Below are 22,040 nucleotides of genomic sequence, written 5' to 3'. Positions count from 1 at the left end.
GGTTTCCCTGTGGCCTGACGCTTCGGCACGTGAGCGGTGGTGGGTGCCGGTGGTGCAGTCCCGACACGTCAAACATCGCTTGCAGGCCACGTCTACATCTGCTCTAGCACTGTGATTCTGATTCTGCCTCCAGAGTGCTGCATGAGATGCATCACCAGTGTCCTGTGTCCCATGTGTCGGGCACAAACACCACACCCACCCAAAAGGTATAAGGAATTGCGTCCATTCATTACAAAACCAAAACATACAGTTTGCCACCCAAAATGCTAATTGGGAGTGCGGGGTCCCCGCCTCCACCTTCTCCACAGGTCGGCATATCTCGGCAGCGTCTCAATGTCAAACAGCCCATGGCGCACCATCCGTTCCTGTTACAATACATTCGCCGCTTTGTCTTGCGCTCTCGCCCCGTCTTTTCAGTACCCCAGCTCTCCCTCTCTCCGTCTCTCGCTCTGTCTTGTTTTCACACACCTCAAAGGGCTACAACATCCACCATGGCATCCACAACAACGATCCCAGTCACCCTCAACCACACATCCTACCCACACATCCTCGATAACATCCTCCAGAATTCGCCGTGGGAATGCTTCTTGGCCTGGCGGACCAGTTCCCATGAGATCCGGGACAGGCTCGACACCCACCTCTCCCGCCACCTAATCGTCACTCCACGACAAGGCAACGTTGAAGCGCTGTCCGTTACCATCCCTTCGAGCCGCCGTCACCCGGCATTTGCCAACTGGGACGACGGCGAGAACATTGATGAAGAGCGCGCGATGGCCTTGAAACACATTCGCGAGATTGTCAAAGACACCAAGGTAGTCGATCTCTGTGAAGCTGTTCCGTACGAAAGCTTCGTCCCAGTGGCAATGGCGCTCAAGGATGTGCCAATGGTCCGTCTCCGGCGCAACCCCCAACAGCACCCTTTCACGGAGATGAAGGCCAAGACCCGCGTCGTGTTCACGGAACTGCTGGGACAGCACCCGGTCACTGGCGTGCCCATTCCCCCGAGCGCATCCATTGGCCTTGTTCCGCACCCAGTGGAGAAACTCGTCGTGAACATCCGCTACGACCCGGGCCACCCACTCCTCCACAGAGGCCACATTGCCCTGTTCGAACCCCGGCCCCCGGCCAGTCTCCAACAAGTCGTGGTCAAGATATCCGCGTCGCGCCAAGTGGCCGCGTCGGACGATCAACTGGCATACGCGGCTTTTGGCATGGGTGGCTGGCTCAACCACTTGGCCACCTGGATCATGGCCTTGCCCGCCGACACCGCGGTCACGATTGTGGACATTGACGAATTCGACCCACAGTGTAATGGACTGTCAGAGATGCCCATGTCCAAGGCAGAGTTGGAGGAAGCGGTGCGCGAAATCTTCATCCAAGCCACCTGGCAATTGCACGGTGACTTGATCGAGGAGCAAGTGGGCCAGCTTGTCGACATGACTCTCGACTTCAAGACGGCAGACGAGTATCGTGAGAGCCTGGGTTCAGACGAGCAGTTTGACCTGGAAACGACGGAGATTGCTGTGGAGAGACCACACCCGATCTTCTGGGACAACACGGACATGTGGCAGGTCTCAGATGATCCTACAGCCGCCGACTGGATGTAGTGCATCTTATGTACCTTGTGCTCAAGTTCTGTAAATGGTGCGCGGTGGCTTTCCAGAAGGACTACGGGTTTTACAAGACTTGAAGAGCTTTACATCCATTCTGGTCCATTACATCTTAGGCGCTTACATCTGAGGCGCGAACCTTTTCCATTTCATCTGCAAAATCCTGCATAGTCGGGAACACCCAGTCGGGCTCGACGTCCGCATAGTCAGTCACGCCCATGACGGAGCCGTGAGCCGCACGCGAGATCCAGGCGCCCTTCATGCCCATTGCGTGGCCCCTGTCTGTCAGCACTCGCGACGAGCCCTAGTAGTGGCACAGTGCGTACGGCTTGATATCATGCAGCTTGCTGTTGGCCGTGACCAGGATCTCATCCTTGTCGACACCCAGCTCGGACTTGATGTGGTCGATCGAGTAGTTGAAGTTGGCCAAAGAGGGCTTGTAGCTACCAACTGGGCGCCCACCAGTTAGAACCATGCATCTCCAACATACCGAAAGGGCAAGCACGTACTGTTTTCAGCAGTGTACACTGCATCAAAGGTGAACCCCTTCTCCAACTTTTTGCGCGTCTCGTTGAACGACGCATTGTTGACATTGGACAGAATCACGAGCTTGAGGCCCAGGTCCGAGAGCTTCTTGAGCGCTGCGGCAGAGTCTGGGAACGCGGGCCAGGAGGGGACAGCGTTTCCAAACGCCGTGGCCTCCGCTAGAGGTTCACGTGTCAGCAAAAACCTTGTGCGAGTCAGTGGAAGTTAGTGCAACTCACCATCTGAGGCACTGACACCGAGGTCACGCGCAGTGGCCAAGTACGCCTCCTTCAACCTGTCCCCTTTTGTCAGCTGGACACCACCTTTTACTGAGCGACAGCGCAGCTTACACATCAGGATAGGCGGTTCCAGGTCGCTCGACCTGGATGCGGTTCTCGTGCTGGCCGAACACGGTCAGAAACTTCTGTCGACTTGGCCCGCCAGGAGCCTGTAGGATGGGTGCCGAATCAACCATCCCCTGTTCCCAGTCGATCAGAGTCTGGCAAGACGTTAGTGGAGAGAGGCGGAGGGCGGAGGGGGAAACATACGCCGTAACAGTCAAACTGGAGTGCCCTGTAGGGTTAGCAGGGTGCTTGTAGGTATGGGCCATACTTGTAGTTCTTGAGAGACATGCTTGATCACTTGTGGGTGGTTGCTTTTCAGATGACGCAGTAGGAATCGTTCTTGTATCTGTGAAAGAACGTATCAGTTGGCCGGTATCCGACGTCTTTATGTATTCAACTGCGATAGCTGACACCTACGTGTACACAAGGTACTCAACGGTGGGCAATCGGCGGGTCCCGAGTCGAGTGGGAGGGTTGGTGTGCGCGATAAAGAGATGAACGAGTGCGTCGGATCCGGGACGAGCCATGACGTCCTTGGCAGCAACAGGTGGGCTTCGATACGAGGACAAGGCACCGGCTGATGGTGCAACACCCCGGTTTCTGGCCATCCAAATTTCAATCGTGGTACATTCGTCCTTGATATCATACACCTTGGAGCTGCAGGTGGTAGGTAAGCATAGGTCGTGGTCGCGGAAGTGGCTGTACGTACTACACATATTCATCGGTACTTGTGCGGGTTTCGCTTCACTCAGTCCTCGATCCGAATCAGGTGGCACATCCCGCATCGTCGTCTTCTTCATGTCACTCGAAACCTCCGACCACCATCTTCAATCTTCCCTCGTTGCACACCCAGTGCATCAATGTCATCCTGAACAACATTGGGCGCTGCTCACAGTCCCAGGGTTCTCGTGCATGCACTCCTGGAGAGCGAAAACGGCTCAGGGAGCGAAAGCGCTGCCAACCACTGACAAACTTCCAGGTCTACACCGTTGGTGAAACGGTATCATGCGTCGTTGCCATGCGCAAGCTCGACGCGGCAGGGGTTCGACTCCCTTACGGTGTATATGAGTCCCTTCCAGGTGTCTGGAAGCAGTCCTTTTGGTCTGGAAAGGTCGCAGAGAAGGAGAGTCAACGACTAGAGTGTGGTGTGGGGACAACGGGACAGGGTCAACTTCTTCCCCCATCGAGTTCCCCCTGTACCTTTCCAAGGGCTTCGTTTCGTTCAGAGGCCTTTTCTTTTGCATATTGGACACCACCTGGTGGCCACTAGGACGCTGCAGGACCTTTTGTTCGTGGCTATCGTGACGTCGGCGCGCACCGGCAAGGTCACAGACATCAACATCGCCACACCGTTGGTGAAACGGTATCATGCGTCGTTGCCAAGTGCAGCCTCGACGCGGCAGGGGTTCGACTCCCTTACGGTGTATCTGAGACCTTCTAGGTCTTCTCTTTTGGCCTCTGGAGGTGCAGATGTCGAGGAGGGAGTAGAGAGGGCCAACGAACAAGTGTCGAGTGTGGCACTCGGCCGTCAATGTATTTCGGCCGTCTATTACGTCATTTTTCTTGTTTTTCCCACGAATACTACCCCTTCTTCTTCATTGCATGCCCGGTACACAATCAGGAGTGCCAGACAGCAAAAGAGAAGCCTCTGTAAGGAGATCTTACAGGGATACCGACAATGACATGATTCGAACATGTGCTCCCGAAGGAAATTGATTTCGAGTCAATCGCGTTAACCACTCCGCCACATTGCCCAATATGCTGTGTTCTCCTGCATGCAAGGATGTGGACAGTGCTCTCCTCGCATCGATTGGAGCTGTGGAAAGAGAGTTATGGACGGATGAAGGTGGGTCGTCGGGTGTTGGATGGTCAAAAGTGGCATGTGGCGGACGGATTGATCGGCGGTTCGGCGGGATTGATCGGCGGGTGATTGTCACTCGCAGCCAACCTGCTCGACAATGGTCTTCTGCCGCCCGCCTTGGTTCCCGGCTTCTGTATCCCTGGCTTCTGCAGACCTCCTGCAGGTGCAAGACACACACCCGCCTCGTAACCGCCTCCCACATATGCTTACGTAAACGGCCGCTTAGCTCAGCTGGTTAGAGCATCGTACTAATACCCAGCCTTGGTTACTAGTCCATGCGGAGGTCGGCAGTTCGATCCTGTCAGTGGTCATTGTGAGACCTCAGACGTCCGTCTGAGAGCTTTCCTTTTACTGTTCTGGTGTCTGTGGACGGCAGGCATATTTTTAGGGATTTTCATAGATTTATTTTGCACCTGGCGATCACTACGGCACTAGTTTCTGTTTATTTCATGACACCCCATCCGAGTCCAACACGACATTGTCCATGCAAACTTGTTTAGGTGTTCCACACCTGGTTGTTGTTGTTGTCGTAGCAACGCCATACTTGGGTCTGGCGGCCGTTGCTAAAGTCGCCATCGGTGAGGTCGAGGCACATGTCTGGTTATTAGCTTTAACCTAGCCTCATAACTACTCACCACTGCGTGACAGGCGGATACGCGAGTCGCTGTACTTGAAGAACTGACCCCTGGAACTCTTGCGGCACCTGTTGATCTTCATACCAGCGCCGTTGGAAGGGTCTGCACATTAGCTTCAAGTGTCTCGTAACCAGGTGTACTAACATTTGCCAGCATCCAGGCAGAAATTGGTGTCCGCCAGCCGGATCTGACCGGTACCCTCATGGATATTCCAGCGCTGGGCTCCAGTCCCGTTGCAGTCGTAAACCTGGACGGGAGTCCCGTCGGCTTGGTAGTTGCCGCGTACATCGAGGCACTTTGTGCTCTGCCACCTGGGATGGATCTGTCGCGGTGATCCCCAACCACCATAGCCTCCACCATCGCTACTACCACCATCGTCGCCATATCTGTCCTCGGCAGCGGTGGTGGTGGGCGCAGCGGAATAGGTATAATCGTTGTCCCCCGAATCAACAGGCTGGGCAACCGCCAGGGCGGCAAGGAGGGTAATGACGATGGTCTTGAGGAGCATACTGAACTGAACGTATAGGAGAGAATGTGATTGCGAGTGTGACTGGGTTGCGACTTTGTGGTTCAATATTGACCTCCTTTTATCCTTTTGGGTGACACTCATATCTGTCCGGCGATGCAGTGCCCAGCAATCGACAGCGGTTATGGACAGTCTTGGCACCTGCTATGCATTGCCTCGAGCATATGTCGGTGCTGGAAAGAGCAAGACACAAGTAACCGTTTTTGTCGGAGACAAGTACGCGTGCAACGTTAGTACGCACTGCGTATGTTGTAGAATATGGTAAACGCTGTGCTGTGTGGTGTGCCCACGCTTCCGCGCATAGTCCAACGCCTCACGGCTGTCGTGTCAGACATCGCCCACAGTTCACTCACTAGGGTAACGTTAAGCATCAGCACATAAGAGCACTACCCTGGATCTATGCACAGGAGAGGCACACCCGGTTCTGGAACATCTTGGTGAACGCAATCAAGAATGCCAAGCCCATTGTTTCGAGGAATGCTCTGCCACAGAACAATGTGGCCATCACGTGCGGTAATCCCACAATTTCGGCTCATATGCTTGGAGCACTGCCCACCAGATCTACGCCCGCCGAGAAAATCGGCATTGCTCCGCGGCCGAGACCAAGGCCCGCATGTTGCCGGCGATGCATGAAATCAGCTGCACAGCTCGCTTACTCCACTGGCTGGGGCTAGCGCCACCTTGCATCCCTGCCGATTGTAGGAGCGGTTTGTGAGGAGCAGCTGTGGAGATCATCCTCGTTATCCCAGGGAGTGAGGTCACAGAGAGGTCGTGTAGAATTCAGGCCTGGGGGTGAAGAATACAGTCAGAAAGAGTATACATAGAGATGAGTGGCATTTAGACATTAGACAAGGGACCGTGGCAGTTCGGGCTAGTGGAAGCTTGTCGCAGCTTACCTCCGTGTCGACGGCCTTCCACTCTGCCTTCTTCTTTTGTGCTGTGTTTATGTTTAGCACTGTTGTTCTTTAAAGTATCGGATAGTGCTGTGGCTCTGCAGCCAATTTGATGGCAAAAATGGCATGTTTCACAGATTATGCTACTACTACGGACAATTTCCAGTCGATTCTGCGGTGATCTTGACTGCCACACATGCTGATACAAGCTTCCTCCTTCTCATCCCAACAAACTCGTCATACAGGCAGTGTACACCTGCAGACAGTGTTCCCTTCATCCCCTCTTTAGTAGGTGTACACAAACTCGTCGTTCTGGCGGTCGGTAAGATCGGCAAAGGCCTGGTTGCCGACGTGCGCGTCGTTGGTCTGGCGGTACTCCTTCTCCATCGAGTGGTTCTCGATCTTGGCAGGCTTGCCGTTGGCGACACGGGTCTTCTCCTTCTTCTTGTTCATCACAGCAAGGACGGCCATGAGACCGGCGGAGAGGGCTGCACAGGCAACAAAGATACCGAGGACAGCGCCGAGACCCTGGTGGTAGACGGGGGCACCAGTGGCGAAGAGGAAGGGGCCGACAATGTTCCCAACGGCGGAACCGGCGTTGCACATGGAGATGGAGATCGACTTCTTGGTGTAACCACCCGTGTTACCGGCGAGCCACGAGAAGAGGAGCGGGTTACCGCCGAAGAGGAAACCAATCATGTAGTAACCGAAGAGAAGGGGTCCGTCGTCCTTCTTCTCGCGTCCGAGTCCGTAGAGGAGACCGGCACCGAGGATACAGGGGAGCATGAATGCGATAAGCACAAAGCCCTTGTAGCCGTAGCGAGCAGCGAGGAGGCATCCTGCGAAGCAAACAGCAGTCTGCACGAAGCCGAAGGGGATGTTGAGCAGGATGGTCTGGCGGGCGTTGAAACCGAAGCCCTTGATGATGAGGGGACCGAAAGTGTTGGTGACGGAGGCACCAGTCTGGGATAGTCAGCGCGCCGATCTTTCGACCGCTCCCTCGATCGTCCGCAACATTTCCATGAAACATGTTTTGGATCGTCCAAGGGCGTTTCTGTTTGCAACTCACGTTGATGCAGAAGGTGATGAGGAAGTAGAAGAGCATGGGAGGCGAGTAGAAGGCCTCGAAGACTAGATCGTCAGCTGACAGTGGCTGATAATATCACGAAATTCCCAGAAAATGACTTACACTGGCCCCACTTGAACGCCTGGGTCTGCACACCGGTGTTGTTGTCACGAAGACGCTCAATGGCAAAGCGCTTCTCCTCGGGAGTGAGGAAGCGAGCCTCAGCAGGGTTGTTGTCGAGACGCCAGTAGAGGATGGGAGCAGTGATGACGGTGGCAAGACCGACAGTGAGGAAGAGGATCTGGTAGACGTAGAGGTGGGGGCTGTTGATGAACGAGAGCGCCCATGTGAGGAGCGAGCCGAGCATCGAGGCGACACCGTTGGTGCCGTACCAAATGGCGACACGGAGAGGCTGTTCACGACGGCGGTACCAGGTGGTGGTGATGACGGTGAAGAGCGGAATGTTGACGGCCTCGAACAAACCAAGCAGGAAGCGGTTGGCGAGAAGAGGTTGCCATGACTTGCTAAAGGCGAGTCCGATCATGGAAGCTCCCCAGCAGAAGATGCAGCCCGCCATGAGGGCGCGAGTTGGGATCTTGACAATCATCCAGGCAGTAGGGCCGCAGCAGAGAGCGAGCTGGGCCCAATAACCGGCGGAGGAAATGAGGGAGTACTGGTGGGCGGTGAGGTGGGCTTCGTCCTTCATTCCTGCGCTTGTCAGTTGTCCGTTTGACTTGATTTTTAGATCGTTGGAATCGTCTCGACGTCCTCTACGCACCAAACGTCGCTCCGTAGCCCACACAGGATTTGTCCAATATCTGTAGGAAGTACACCCAGGCGAGAATTGGGAGCAAATTCATGTCGATCTTTCTGCAGACGGCTCGGGACTGTAGATGGTCAGAAGAGGACCAGAAGGTGTGGGTGGAAAAGCTCCGGAGGGATGTTTTCCTCCGTTGTTTTTTTTTTCGGCGCTCGTTTTCGCGCGCTGTTTTTTCGCGTGTGCGCAGCTGTGCAGCTGTGTACTTACCTGTGCGTCTGTCATAGCGACACGGCCCTCACCAAGAGCGTCGAGTGCTGCGTCATGGTGTTTGTGGCCATCGGTGTAGTTGTTGTGGTGGTCGGTGTCGTAAGGCTTCTGGTCGTGCGACTCAATGTGCTGGATGGGGTTCTTGCCCAGCTCGAGATCCGTGCCGGGTGGGGTCGAGTGCTGAAGCGCACAGTGTCAGTGTACTGTTGTGTCGCAGTGCATGCTTTGCGTTTGGTGCTCACCGTGTCGCCGGTCATTGTTGATGGAAGTGGAGTGGAGTGGCGGAGATGTGGAGGGGGATGGACGACGACTGCTTCTGTCTTATACAAGCGCGTGCCGCGCGGGATCGCGGCAACTCACCGTCCCAGCGGGCCAAGCAAGTCCCGGTGTTCGGGGCGATGGGCGGCACAAGACGGATGTGGAGGGTGAACATACAATTGCATGAGACCGAGCTGGCAACGTCACGCGGCGTCGATGGGCTCCACGCCTTGGACCCCGCGCTCCCCAGTCGGAGCCTCCACTGTGTGCCCCGCGGTACCCCCGCCCAGCGCCTTCTGTTCCCTTTGCCAATCGGCGCCGGACCGGTTTGGGAGTGGTCAGCGCCGTCGCAAACCGCCTGACGGGCTGACTGCCTGACGGCGGGAAGGCACCTCGCCACCCCTGAACAGGCGGAATGGTGCCCTCAGTTGCGATCACCTGCCCAGGCCAGCTTTTCCAGGTCCAGGGTGGGAAGAGGGGGCCAAAACGGCCAGAAATCGTGGTGCCGTATCTCCGCATGCTCTTGGCAGCGATACTGTGGCAGACATCACATGCCCACCGGAGCTGGGACAACGACTCCAACGTTGCACCACATCCGGCCGAGCGGGCGGCTATCGGCGGCAATTGAACTCATATTCACGCCCACATAGAAAGCCACATTACTCTCCGGGCCGTCCTCCGGCGGCCCCGAATAGAGCGCAGCCTAATGGTCATGAACGTGGTAGACGAGCGGTATTTATCGGCTCCGGCGCATCCCGGTCGTTGACGGCCACTCACGGCTGCCCAGATCTTGGAGACCCCCTTGACCGAACTGTTCTCCTAAACAATGATGTTGCGCCAGGACCACAAACGGCCCAAGTGATTGTCTTTTCAGGACCGGTCGGTCCGACTGCAAGATCGGACACTGGGGCCCGCTATGGGGAAGAGCTCGTTGGCGGAAATAGAGATGAGTCCAGCAATGTTGAGACGGACGACGGTAAACGACGGGCAAAAGATATACATCGATTGGACCGCTGTGCACTCCAGTAACACCATCTTGAGGCCTGTGGTCGGACCGATGGGCGATAGCCGACGAGGGCGGGGGGAGCTAGTTGAAGTCGCTGGGCCAGAAAGATTACATGAAAACTGTCACAGTCTGCCATCCGCAGCCTCACGACAGCTTCCACCCTGTGCCCAGGAGTCTCGTTTGACCCCTCTCGCGGTATTTTTCTCGTTGGCTCCGTCCCAGATGTTCTAACCGTTTGCTACAACCGAGCGGGTATTGAAGCAGCTGAGATATGGGTCCCAGAGAGGACAGGTCCATGGAGGACGCTCCTGGTACAGGATCACCCATGATGGGGCATGGCGGAATACTTATTTGGGCCCTCCACTCTACCATTTGGTCCCGTCTCTCGGTCTCAATAGCTCCCACACATTGTGCAGTGCCACAAGACCAAAAGCAGGCGCGTCTGGTGCACTCGAAGTCGCCACCATCACCACCATCACAACAATCACAACCGTTGCCCCCACCACCCTCACAACCGCTACCCTCAACCACATTCCTCGCCCGGCGGATCACGGCAGCCAGTGTCCTCCACCTGCCGGCACCCACCTCCACCTGCCGCCCAGTATGCCTACGACCAAGTCGAGTTCGAGCACTGGCTCGCGTCGCCGGACATCCTCCACGCAAGCCTCGGGTGCGACAGCTCGTAACGGTGGCCGGGGATCGTCCAGCAAGGGTAACAGGGGGAGTAGACGCGACGCGGCAGACGGCGACGGCGTCACAGGGTCCCAGAACGATGGTCCCTCGGCGAGCGGCAACGGCAGCAAGCGTGCCAAAGAATCCTCCTCAGACTCGGACTCGTGGGATAATCACCCATTGTTCCTGGCACCTCGCAGGTCGTCTGCCAAGGTGGCCAAGAGGTGCGGTGAATCGGCCGCGACAACTGCTCGTTCGCACGCTTCTGGCCCACATGCGCCGACCGACAGCAACATTGGCGACAAGGAGGATGCCAGCTGCGACGAAGACGACGAGAATGCGGAGGAGTCGGATGCTGTTGAAGAGGCGTCAAAGAAGCACGAGAACGAGAACTACCGCATGCCCTCCAACGAGATTGTCGCGCTCGACCGTGGATGCGAACCGGCCGGCCTGGGCAACTATTCCGTCTACGTCAACGAAGCCGGACTCGCACACGCACTTTGTCTGGAGCAGGTGAAAGACGTCAAGAAGGCCGGTGGGCCAATCGTTTTCGTGATCCAGGTGCGTTAATCATACAAATGGGCTTGGCTGACCGGCGTTTTAGCTCATCTACATTCGCAGCCACCATGCTGTCTTCACACTCGCCGGCAAAGCTCGGCAAATGGGGCATCTGTGATATCATCGCGGGTGGCACATTGGACAACTGCCTTAAGGTCTTTCGAGATGCTGTCCAGCTCGTCGGGCGCAAGCCTTTTTGAGCAGTTTCCTTCCGCCTCGGTCACCGTCCAGAAATTGAGTTGGCTGAACATTCGCCGGACATCACCAAATAGGCGCAAGAGCAAGGGTGAGAGGAAGAAGAAGGGCCGTACCGCCAACGACAACGAGCCCGACGGGAGCTCGAGCAAGTCAGACGAGAGCTCGAACGAGTCTACCCGAGCCGAGAATACGCTTGTTGAGCTCCCGTCATGCGCCGCCAGAAGCATAGCAAAACGTCAGGCGCCGTGAGAAGAACGCACCAGAGGAGCGCCACTCATCCCATTGGTTCGACTACAGTCGCTGGATCCCCCCCCCCCCCGGGGCCACATAGTGGAGGACAACGATACTAGCTCGTCCTTTCTTGAGTCGAACGGAAGGTAGCAAGCGCCGACAAAGAAAAATAAATGAGATGTCTAGGGGTAGGATGTGGATACTATAAAGGTATATGCGTCGAGTGGGAATGTATTGTGGTGTACGGTCGTTTGTGGAATACCAGTGTATCAGTCTCACCAGTATATTAGGAAATCCGCCGTGCAATCACCTCGACACCGGTTTGTCTTGCATTGGGGAATGATTCTCAGTGTAAAACATAGGACAGGCGCGGATGGTGAGGACAATTCGTAGAGGCCCAAAGACAGAGCGTCTCTTCTTGTCGGTCGCACGGAGAACACGGGGAGCATTGTGGCTTCGGGACCACAGCAGTCCCGTGTCGCACAGCCGGAAGCTTAGGTAGAGATCGCGTCGTGCTCGTTGGAGAGGTCGCAGAGACAGTCCGAGACAGCGGCGTCAACGGTAAGCCCCTGTTGTGGGGTTCCTCGACATGACAGTGAAGGTCCTGGTCCACCCGACCATGTGGCTGGCCGTTGGAGTTGCCAGCAACATGGCGTCGCTCCATGGAGCAGAGACCACCAGAAGGGAGTTATCACCTATGGTGGTTGTCATTCCAAAGGACCCAACCTCTCGTCGCGTATGAGTTACGGTGTCAAGTACTGGCGGCTGACGACAGTGCTGCGGGCAGATGGCCGAACCTACACCCGCAACAGCCTGTCGTTTCCCCGTGGCGGGGCCCATTGTCCGATGGCCTACCAGCAGTGGGGCCCGTGGACGTGCATGGTGGTGCGAATGATCCTGATATGGGGCACGTCTGTCTCAGGACACGGATGGCATGAGCAGGTTCAGCACACTGATCGTGACAGCCGCGATGCGATTCAGCGGTCTGCGCGTTCCCTCCAGCCTCTTTATAAACAACCATTGACAAAGGACCGTCGCTTTCGATGCGAGATCACCTCGGGGCATCTGACCTTCACCGCTCCACTATCATAGTACTATGAGTGGAACCCCAGATGGTCCCTGCACTGTCCTGTCCGTTCATTAGTCTGACCGCGCTCCTTCGGACTTTATTGTCCGCTCGTTTTCCAACAACCCCCTTGGATACAAAGGAACAAGGAGGCACAACCACCGTTCCGGACATATGTGGTATCCAGAGAGTTGCAAGAAGAGGTAGCCTCGATGTGTACCGGCGGAGAGGTGCACGAAGAAGATACATGTACGGAAGTTCAATCGGCTTCCGGCACAAGGAACACACCTTGGAGCCGGGGCCATGGAGCGACGAGCAACCAGGCCGTCGCCAACAATACAGACGGCATCACGCCAGTGTGAGCTATATATGAGTGCGTCTATAAAACCAGCTGGCTCCACATGTCACCCCACCCTATTTGACCACTCCTCTCTGCACTCCAGGAATACTCTACCTAATATGACCAAGTTGACGTCTATACTTCGCGGACGCGCATGTCAAAGGGCGATCACAGCCTGGTGAGTGGCGCAGGTGCCACCCGGTATCACGTGATCTGATTGTGGTCTGCAGCTGTGGCGCGGCCTTTATGCTCTTTGGTTACGTGAGTGCGCTCAACCACTGATCAATGCTTACAATGCAGGACCAAGGTGTTATGAGTGGGCTTCTTACCGGCTCAGCATTTACCAAACAGTTCCCGTCAATCGGTGCGTTGAGAGCTCCACGACAATGCTGACCCCCAGACACCACCGACTCTGGCAACGGATCGTCCTCGCTTCAAGGAACGGTAGTCGCCATCTATGAGATTGGTGAGTGCATTGGAGCGACACACAGATGCTGACAAATCGTAAGGATGCCTGTTCGGGTCTCTGTTCACGTTCTTTGCAGGCGAGACCCTAGGTCGTCGTCGCACCATCATGCTGGGTTGTTCGGTCCTGATGGTTGGGGCCGCGCTTCAAACCTCGTCGTATGGCATTCCTCAACTCATCGTCGGCCGCATCGTCACGGGCCTTGGAAACGGTATCAACACCAGTACGGTCCCTGTCTGGCACTCTGAGACAACTGCAGCCCACAGTCGTGGTCGCGCGCTCGCAATCGAACTTGCCGTTAACATTTGTATGTGTGAAACCCCTGCCCCCCCCTCCCCCGCCTTCCCCTTCCAAATACTGAACCCCCCGCAGTCGGCCTCATGTGCGCCTACTGGTTCGACTACGGTTTTTCGTTTGTCAAGTCGCAAGCTCAGTTTCGCGCGCCTATTGCCTTTCAAATTGTGTTTGCCGTGGCCACCATCGTCATTATTCAGTTCTGCCCCGAATCGCCACGTTGGTTGCTCAAGCACGGCAGGGAGAACGAGTCTCGTGCTGTGCTTGAGCAGCTGTCTCTACACTCTGGACCTAGCAAGCACGCTGTCTTAGATCACGAATTCAGTCTCATCAAATATGCCCTCCAGGAAGAAGAGGCCGCAACCATCAAGGACAAGAACGGCGATCCCGTCTCGCCGATCCGCGCTTGCTTCACTTTCGGCAAGGAGCGTTATTTTCACCGTGTTATGCTCGGCGTGGGTGGCCAGTTCATACAACAATTGTGCGGTATCAATCTTATCTCCTACTGTAAGCAACGTTCTTGCTTTTAGAGATGTCGTTAGCATGGCGAGGGCGAAAGAAACTTGTGTTTCTTTTGTCCGGACAAATCTTTCGATCGTGACGAGAGTTTTTAACCGTGTGCTGACAATACAGACGCACCAGTCATCTTTGAGCAGTCTGTTGGCATGAGCCACAATCTTTCTCTGCTACTCTCCGGAGCAAACGGTGTGGCGTACTTCTTGTCGTCCCTCATCCCCATCTGGCTCCTTGATCGAGTTGGCCGTCGCCCTCTCATGCTGTTTGCGGCGGCAGGACAGTGCGGGTGTATGGCTATCCTCGCAGGGACTACGTCAGTCAAGGCCGGGGCCCCCGGAATTGTTGCAGCAGTCATGTTGTTCATGTTCAACTTCTTCTTCGCGGTCGGCCTACTGGCCATTCCGTGGCTCCTTCCTGCCGAGTATGCTCCTCTCCCTATACGAGCCCCAGCTGCCGCACTGGCGAGTATGTCCAATTGGTGCTTTACGTTTGTGGTCGTTGAAATCACTCCCATCTCCATCAGCTCAATCGGGTGGAAAACCTATGTTTACTTCTGTGTGTTCAACGCCTGCTTCGTGCCCATCATCTATTTCTTCTACCCCGAGACGGCCCAGCTCACCCTCGAGGAGATCGATCTGCTCTTCACTGGCGACAAGGTTCTCATGCACCTCCCCCCGCACCTGCGGGAGCAGCACGAGCACGTTGTTGACGACACCATTTACGGAGTGGAGGACGACAACAGCAGCAAGGACGTTCACCAGCAGCATGAGACCAAGGTCTAATATATATGTTGTAGTTGTGAGGTTCGACGCTGGATACACTTCTGCAGCCAAATCCATGAATCATGTCCTGCCCTTAACGATTTACGAGGCATTTCTGTTGAGATTTGTAATGTGTGGGCCGCCATGGCAAACACGGAAGTCGTGGATAAGTGGAAACCTGAAGTGGAGCTGGTGGAACAAAACAGACGGAGCCAAACAATGGCGGGCAATTACCTTTGTGAGCCTCTAAATGGATTCGACTGGGTTTATTTCAATTACCGCCGTGTTTCTAATGACGGCCAAAGTTCCCACGGTCCCCCCATATCCTGCAACAGGCACTGCCCGCGGCTGGCCTGAATACGTTTCCAAATCAATAGAACTTCATTTACAATATGCGAATACAAACTCCCTTTGATGCACAAGTGCACTAATGCACAAACCCGCTCTCCTTCCAGCTCTTGGTCCACAGCGCGACCAGGTCGGCGTCCACAGGCCTGCATGCCGCCACGGTGGGGGACAGCTTGGCCGTCTCGGTGACGGCAAAGTCCATGTGCGCACGCTCCTCGTCCTTGCCGATACGGTTCTGGTAGAAAGTGAGGAGCTTGTACGTGGGGTTGGCCGTCACGTCGGGGTTGCTCTTGGCGAGGCGGGCAAGCCACTCGAGGCGGTCGACAGCGTCAAACTTGAGGCCGCCGCGGCGGAGGCCCTCGAGAATGTCGCCCCACGAGGCCTCCTTGGGGTTGAGGACGTGGTACACGCTAGATCCGGCAGCCGCGTTGGGCACAAGCACCAGGTCCGAAATGGCCTGTGCGGCCTGGTCGACGGGGAACCACTGCAGCTTTTCGTCGAGCAAGGGGAGCGCACCGACCTCGTTGGCAGAGCGGAACATGAGGGGCCACGCCTCAGTCTCGTTCCACACGCCGCTTTCGGTGTCGCCGACCAGCTGGCCGATGCGGAGGACGCCGAAGCGCGCCGAGGGAACGACCTGGCCAGCACGCTGCATGATCTTCTCCACAACCCACTTGCTCTGGCCGTAGCCCATACCACCGGCCGTGGTGGGGGAGTCGGGGAAGGTCTCTGAAATAAGCGGCTCAGGGCGGCCCTGGCGGGTGCCGACTGAACTGGAGAAGAAGAAGGCCGGCTTCTGCTTGAATGACGACTTGAGACCCATGTTGATGAGGTTGACAACACCGCCAATGTGCTCGTCAAAGCTGTTGATGGACAGAACAAAGTTGACGGGCCAGGCATTGTGGATGATGGCCGTGGCAGACGACTGGATCGAGTCGTACACCGATGGCGAGAGACCGAGATCCGGACGGTTGACGTCGGCAGCGTAGCTGACAACCTTGCCCATGGGAACGGTGCGCTTGCGGAGAGCAAGTGACTGGCGGACACGTTCAAGACTGTCGGCGTCGTCCTTGGCGCGGGACAGGCAGATGACCTGGGACACCTCGGGGCGACGGGTGAGCTGGTCAAGGATGTGTGCACCGAGGCTTCCGGTGGCGCCGGTGAGAACGACAACCTCGCCAGACGACGAACGCTCATCGCTGGCAGACGAGGCGGCGGTGACATCAATCTGGGCAGCCCACTTGTCGACGAGCGAAACCATGGTGGCATGGGCCTTGTCTGCAGCTGACTGCACGGTGGCGCCAGAGTTGAGAGCCAGGAGGTAGTCCGAGAGCTGGGAGATGGATGGGTGCTCGTACACAATGTTCTGGCCGAGCTTGGCGTCGCCGAGCTCAAGGCTCTTCTGGATGACGTTGCGCACACGGGTGGCCTGGAGAGAGTCGACACCGTACGCGAAAAGGTCGGTGCTGGGGCTCAGGTCGGCGGATGTCTTCTCGCCAAGGGCAGTGATAATCGTGCTGGTCAGGAACGCCTCCATCTCGGGCTTGGAGGTGATCTCCTGCTTGGCAGCACCGTTGCCCTGCTCGAAGCGCTCGTAAATATCGCTGATGATCGAGCCAAACTTCTTGTAGCAGGCCGGGCGGAGGATGCTCATCTTGGTAGCGACAGGGATCTCGGTGCCGACCGGGAGGATTTCGATCATCTCGGGCAACAGGCGGCTGTGGGTGGGGGCTTGGCTGTTGGCATCGGCAATGACGGGCCAGATGGCGTCCATGTACGCCTTGCGGTCCTTGCTGAGCTCGGCACCAGCGTCCGACGGGAGAATCAGAGCACCAGTCTGGGGGCGGGCGTCACCAAAAACGATGCACTCCTGGATGAGGGGCGAGTTGCCGCGAATCGCCAACTCAATGGGCACAGGGTTGGTCTTCTCGCCAAGGGTCTGGGTGAGAGTGTCGTCGAGACGACCGACGTACTTGACCCAGGTGGGGTGGTCGGGGTGCTGAACGACAAGGTCCTTGGTGCAGTATGCACCGTCGTCGCGGTTGCTCATCACCTTGCCCGGCCAGCCGTCCTTGACCACCACTTCAAACGAGTTGGATCCCTGAGGGATGAGCTCGAGGTATTGCGCGATCAGGCCCTCAACGCGAAGCCAGTTCCATGCCTTGTCGTCGGCGTACTCTCGTCGAGAGGTGAGAAGGGCTCCAGTTTCGGTAGTGCCGTACTGAGAGTACAGAGGAACACCAGCGGCAACGAGGCGGTCACCAAGGTCATCGGGGACAGCGGCACCAGCAAACGACACGGCCTCCATCGACGCCAGGCTGGCGGTTCCCTCCTCAGTCTCACCAAGAAGCTTGAGGACGTAAGGGACAGCAAAGTGCTGCACGGGTGGGGTAGGGGAGGACTTGATGGTGCGCACAATGTTGGCGCTGGTGATGGGAAGGTGAGGAGGCATGAGGGTGAACGCCTTGCCGTGGTACAGGCAGCGGAAGATGGAAAAGTGGCCAAAGCCGTGGAAGAGTGGCAGAGCGCTGAAACCAGTCTTGGGGACACTGACGGCCGCGTTGGCAATGAGGCCATAGTGGGTAACGTAGACGGGCTTGGGGAAGCCCGTTGATCCAGACGAGTGAAGGATCACGCAGGTGCGCTTGGTCTCTTGCTCTGGGGTAAGGCGTGCGGGGTAGGTCGGGATCTTGGAGTCACGGACACCACCGGGACCCCAGATTGGGAAGCGCTTGTCGGCCACAGTCTCGAGGGTAATGCCATCATCGGCAAGCATCTTCTGGGCCTCAGCAGCGGTGTTGGCATACTTGGGGCCGTAAACGAGGTGGCTTGACTTGGTGAGCTTGCAGAGATGGGCGACAGCGGCCACACTGTTGTTCACACTCAGGAGGAGGGAGGTAAGGCCAAGCTTCGCCAGAGCCATCTCCAGGAGCGACTCATCGATAGCCGTGGACGTGAGTACGGCTATCACGCGCTCGGGAGGAACTTCGCCTGCCGCGCACTTGGGTTGCAACCCGAGGTCCGCGTAGTAGGCCGCAAGACGGTCGACAGCAGAAGCAACATCTGAGTATCTGTACCGTCAGTCGACTGTCCAAGTGTGCACAACTCACGTGAGAGTCAGGAGTTCGTCTCCAAACTCGGCGGCGCCTGTGTGGACGGCCGGCTCGTCGCTTTGTGTGGCTTTTGGTCAGCCTGATTCTCGTCAAGGCGCCACTCACTTGCGCGAAGCGCGACCAGCTCTGTCAATGATCGGGCGTGGAAGGTGGGTACAACCATGGTGAATGGGGGTGATGCAGGACCATGGAGTCAGACGACCGAGAGCATTAATATGAGCTGCGACAGCTCGGTTGAGGGTGCGCATCGGCCCGCTGGCCCGGCCGGAGGAGCCAGCAGCAAACATGGTGGGGAACAGACTACGGAGCAGCGGAAGTGACGACGTGCCACGTGCCGGAGCGACGGACCGCGGTCCATCGGTCCGTCGACCCGAGACTCCTTCAATACGGTCCGCCCTTTGTTCCCCAGAGTGGGCAGCTGGGTAAAGCAGGAGCCCCGTGGCCCCGCAGCCGCGCGTATGTGCATGTGATGCTGGTGGCCGCACTCCGAGAGGCAGCTGGGGCTGATATGACTTCCGTTGGCTCCCGAGACTGGTGCCAGGGTTGTGCCAAGCTGCCAACGTGGCACCACTCGGTTCCATAGCTCCATGGCTCCACATCGCACCTCCCTGCGGCAGCTGGGAACTTTTAGGGGCCCTCCGCCGCGCGAATAGACTCTGAGAAGAAGCTGCCAAGCCACATCTTGGCGGACCGCGGACCGTTATCCGTGTCTCGTGGGTACGGACTGCACCTCCGTGTTGCTTCAAGCTGCTCAGGAGCACCAAACTGGAGGCTATATCATGAGCGGGGGCCCTCCAGGTCCCCATACTTCCCCAACCTCCAACTCCACACACCCCACCAACGCCAATGGGTACCGAAATTACTGACCTCACCCACACCCCTGACCTTGAGAGTCAAAAGGACCAAGGTCACCATCATGTCGAAGATGTCAATGAGAAGGACGACAGACCCGAGATCGCCTACGATGAGGCTGATGCAGCGGTAAACCGCACCGGTCTTCGTCGTATGCTCAGGCGCAACCCAAGCCTTGAGTTTATGCGCGATGTGGCTCGCGAGAATGAGAATGACCTCGACCCTGTGGAGGTCAAACAAGTCAGTGGCGGATGGTTTTCGGAAGCTAATCTCTCAGGTTGAACGCAAGCTTTACTTGCTCATTGTACCGGCTCTCGCCGTGTGCTACCTGTTTTATTATGTCGATAAAACGACCCTTTCGTACGCAGCGGTGAGTGTCCTGGGCTTGGAACAAAGCAGACCAATCGCGTGGAAAGCGAGCAAATTTGGTGTGGGGAAGTCGGAGGGTATGGGATGGTGACATCGTGGAGGAGGTGCGCTGATCTGTGTATCCATGGGGTACACGGATCGGCGCCAAGTCTATGTTGTGGCCTACCAGCGCTGACATTCTCAGCTCTTTGGTATCAAGAAGGACCTTCACCTCAAGGGCGAAGACTACTCCAATCTCGGATCAATCTTCTATGTGTAAGCAGCTAAATGACATGTCCTTGGCTAATCTGTAGCGGTTGGATCATCTGGGCTATCCCAGGCAACCTTCTCATGGCCCAATTCCCTCTTTCGAAGTACCTCGCCGTCAACGTAAGTCAGCGGTAACAGTCCGCAACGTGTGAGAGCTGACGTTCAGATTTTCCTCTGGGGTGCTTTCCTCATGGCTCAGGCCGGATCGCAGTCTTACGGGGCCATGGTCGGTCTTCGCTTTGTGTCCGGTATGATGGAGGCCGTGGCCGACCCGGCCTTCATTGCCATCACGGGCATGTGGTTCACTCGCAAGCAGCAGCCAGCCGTTATTGGATACTGGTACAGTGCCAACGGTATTGGCATCGCTCTGGGCGGCCTGTTTGGCTACGGCATTGGTCACATCAAGGGAAATCTCCAGTCATGGCGATACGAGTTCCTGATCATTGGTGCCGCGTGCTCGCTCTGGGCCATCCTGATGGCCGTCTTCATCCCCGACGCACCCCACTGCACGCGCTGGCTTACTCGCCGTGAGGCCGTTGTCGTCGTCTCCAGGAAGCGCTACGACTACCACACTGTCGAGAAGCGTCAGCTCAAGTGGGACCAAGTGTGGGAGACTGTCAAGGACCCCAAGATCTATCTGTACTTTTTCCTCGGGTTCTTTGCCAATGTTCCGTGAGTATTGTGCAGCAGAGACAGGTGCTGACGTGCAGTAACGGTGGCACTTCCAACTTCGGTACTCTTCTCATCCAGGGCTTTGGTTTCGACACCATGGGCACTACTCTCCTGCAAATCCCGTACGGCGCTTTCATTTCCATCATGATGTGAGTGCGGCTTCCTATACAAGCGCTGACGTCAGCTATCTCGCGATCGCTGCCAACCACTACCTCGACGGCCGCAACGTCAGGACCTACCTGATGGCTGGTGTCACTGTTCTGTAAGTGCTGCGCCATCATGCTTGTATGTACTAATCACCCAGTACTGTCATTGGCTTTGCCCTGGTTGCCTTCACCTCGAAGGCTGCCTCGCGCCTCGTCGGCTACTACCTCACCGGCTCGTCCAACGCCGTCTTCGTTCTCGCCCTCTCCCTCGTGGCGGGTAACGTCGGCGGTGTGACCAAGAAGACCCTCGCCTCGGCGGCCATCTTCCTTGGTGTCGCTCTCGGAAACAGTGAGTCAACTCCAATGAACGACCAAAGATCTAACAGTCAGTCGTTGGACCGTACGCGTTCATGTCCAAGGAAGCGCCCACATACCACACCGGTACCGTCATCTGCCTTGCTTCGCGCGCATGCGAAATTGTCGTCATCTTGCTCCTCCGCCTCTGCTTCGTTATGCCCAACAAGCGCCGCGACAAGCTCTACGCGGAGGGTAACGAGGAGTACAACCCCAACGTCCAGACGTTCGAGGACAAGACCGACTTCCAGAATGGCCACTTCCGCTACGTCGCCTGAGGTGGGAGCCCAGAAGTTCGAGGAGGTCATTGTCCAGGATGTGTCAATCATTGTAGGATTGGAAGTAACAAGCCATAGTAGGTAGTGCACTCGATGTCAAGAGGGTGTTGCAGAGCGTTGCACAGTGCGTTGAATAGCGCTCCATGCACAGTGATAATGATGTGGGTGTCGGTCGTGGTATGGTCGTGGAATGCCAGGCGTCGGACCGAAAGCCGGACTGTCGTGGTCGGTTGGCCTCGATAACCTTTGGATAAGGGCGCACCTCTAGGAGTAGCACGCAGCTTGTCATCGTTGATGATCTCGAGCCGGGCACCGGCTTCATTCTGGGGGATGTTACATACCGAAAGCAGTGGCAACCAAATCTTGGCTTCTCAGCGTCAAGCAGATGATATGCGCATGAAGCGAAACTCGTATGATGTCACAGACACGATATGTACTGGTCGAATATCTGGTTGGCGGGCGCGCAACAGTGGCAGTGTTTCTCCTGGTTATGCATTGTGTCCGTGACCCACGACCTGGTCTACAAGGCCCTTATTGAGGTGCTTGTTGGGTGATGAAGCGTGTGAGGCCATTCACGCGACGGTGCTTAAGTTCCATGGCCACCAAACGATGCAAGTCGTGTGGTTTAGTGGGGATGACGAGGCCGGCACGGACAGCTCACCGGGAAGCACGCTCCAGTCCACGCTGACCCCAGTTGCTGGGTCCTGGGAAGAAAGACTGACAATAAGAGAGCGATCCGATAGCAGGAACCGGCTTCAAGCGCTCTATGCACACCGCGTGACAATGTTCGCCGTTCCTTTCTGCCA

At 56.6% G+C, this 22,040-nt stretch overlaps 8 protein-coding genes and 4 non-coding genes across 12 annotated transcripts; 7 read left to right on the top strand and 5 right to left on the bottom strand.

Moving 5' to 3' along the window:
• Window positions 1-491: 491 nt before the first annotated feature.
• Window positions 492-1,607, top strand: EHS24_006555 (uncharacterized protein; the record flags this gene model as incomplete). Its single annotated transcript, XM_028621976.1, has 1 exon — window positions 492-1,607. One exon carries the CDS (start codon window positions 492-494, stop codon window positions 1,605-1,607), a length of 1,116 nt encoding a protein of 371 aa, XP_028478428.1.
• A 115-nt stretch (window positions 1,608-1,722) lies between these two features.
• Window positions 1,723-2,767, bottom strand: EHS24_006554 (uncharacterized protein; the record flags this gene model as incomplete). The annotated part of the gene is made up of 7 exons (XM_028621975.1): window positions 1,723-1,888; window positions 1,937-2,060; window positions 2,120-2,314; window positions 2,375-2,430; window positions 2,486-2,613; window positions 2,684-2,708; window positions 2,748-2,767. 7 exons carry the CDS (start codon window positions 2,765-2,767, stop codon window positions 1,723-1,725), a joined length of 714 nt encoding a protein of 237 aa, XP_028478427.1.
• Window positions 2,768-3,462: 695 nt separating this feature from the next.
• EHS24_006553 lies at window positions 3,463-3,542 on the top strand. The gene has a single exon. It is a non-coding gene; the product is annotated as a tRNA-Gly (tRNA).
• Window positions 3,543-3,825: 283 nt separating this feature from the next.
• On the top strand, window positions 3,826-3,905 carry EHS24_006552. Its single transcript has one exon. It is a non-coding gene; the product is annotated as a tRNA-Gly (tRNA).
• A 247-nt stretch (window positions 3,906-4,152) lies between these two features.
• EHS24_006551 lies at window positions 4,153-4,233 on the bottom strand. Its single transcript has one exon. It is a non-coding gene; the product is annotated as a tRNA-Ser (tRNA).
• A 323-nt stretch (window positions 4,234-4,556) lies between these two features.
• Window positions 4,557-4,651, top strand: EHS24_006550. Its single transcript has one exon. It is a non-coding gene; the product is annotated as a tRNA-Ile (tRNA).
• Window positions 4,652-4,836: 185 nt separating this feature from the next.
• Window positions 4,837-5,483, bottom strand: EHS24_006549 (uncharacterized protein; the record flags this gene model as incomplete). Its single annotated transcript, XM_028621974.1, has 3 exons — window positions 4,837-4,937; window positions 4,976-5,077; window positions 5,120-5,483. 3 exons carry the CDS (start codon window positions 5,481-5,483, stop codon window positions 4,837-4,839), a joined length of 567 nt encoding a protein of 188 aa, XP_028478426.1.
• Window positions 5,484-6,679: 1,196 nt separating this feature from the next.
• Window positions 6,680-8,744, bottom strand: EHS24_006548 (uncharacterized protein; the record flags this gene model as incomplete). The annotated part of the gene is made up of 6 exons (XM_028621973.1): window positions 6,680-7,357; window positions 7,464-7,525; window positions 7,584-8,168; window positions 8,239-8,347; window positions 8,488-8,667; window positions 8,730-8,744. The coding sequence occupies 6 exons, from the start codon at window positions 8,742-8,744 to the stop codon at window positions 6,680-6,682; spliced, it is 1,629 nt and encodes a 542-aa protein (XP_028478425.1).
• Window positions 8,745-10,354: 1,610 nt separating this feature from the next.
• Window positions 10,355-11,428, top strand: EHS24_006547 (uncharacterized protein; the record flags this gene model as incomplete). The annotated part of the gene is made up of 3 exons (XM_028621972.1): window positions 10,355-10,984; window positions 11,028-11,095; window positions 11,137-11,428. The coding sequence occupies 3 exons, from the start codon at window positions 10,355-10,357 to the stop codon at window positions 11,426-11,428; spliced, it is 990 nt and encodes a 329-aa protein (XP_028478424.1).
• Window positions 11,429-12,935: 1,507 nt separating this feature from the next.
• EHS24_006546 (uncharacterized protein) lies at window positions 12,936-14,874 on the top strand (the record flags this gene model as incomplete). The annotated part of the gene is made up of 7 exons (XM_028621971.1): window positions 12,936-12,994; window positions 13,047-13,077; window positions 13,117-13,132; window positions 13,217-13,282; window positions 13,326-13,589; window positions 13,655-14,083; window positions 14,210-14,874. The coding sequence occupies 7 exons, from the start codon at window positions 12,936-12,938 to the stop codon at window positions 14,872-14,874; spliced, it is 1,530 nt and encodes a 509-aa protein (XP_028478423.1).
• A 406-nt stretch (window positions 14,875-15,280) lies between these two features.
• On the bottom strand, window positions 15,281-18,477 carry EHS24_006545 (putative secondary metabolism biosynthetic enzyme; the record flags this gene model as incomplete). Its single annotated transcript, XM_028621970.1, has 3 exons — window positions 15,281-18,272; window positions 18,312-18,381; window positions 18,420-18,477. 3 exons carry the CDS (start codon window positions 18,475-18,477, stop codon window positions 15,281-15,283), a joined length of 3,120 nt encoding a protein of 1,039 aa, XP_028478422.1.
• A 683-nt stretch (window positions 18,478-19,160) lies between these two features.
• Window positions 19,161-21,234, top strand: EHS24_006544 (uncharacterized protein; the record flags this gene model as incomplete). Its single annotated transcript, XM_028621969.1, has 9 exons — window positions 19,161-19,406; window positions 19,444-19,536; window positions 19,720-19,790; window positions 19,829-19,904; window positions 19,951-20,456; window positions 20,495-20,605; window positions 20,641-20,718; window positions 20,761-20,951; window positions 20,993-21,234. 9 exons carry the CDS (start codon window positions 19,161-19,163, stop codon window positions 21,232-21,234), a joined length of 1,614 nt encoding a protein of 537 aa, XP_028478421.1.
• Window positions 21,235-22,040: the final 806 nt, after the last annotated feature.

The sequence above is a fragment of the Apiotrichum porosum genome, assembly GCF_003942205.1.
Source record: "Apiotrichum porosum strain DSM 27194 chromosome Unknown scaffold_3, whole genome shotgun sequence".
Lineage (NCBI taxonomy): Eukaryota > Fungi > Basidiomycota > Tremellomycetes > Trichosporonales > Trichosporonaceae > Apiotrichum > Apiotrichum porosum.
This window is presented reverse-complemented; position numbering and strand designations above follow the sequence as displayed.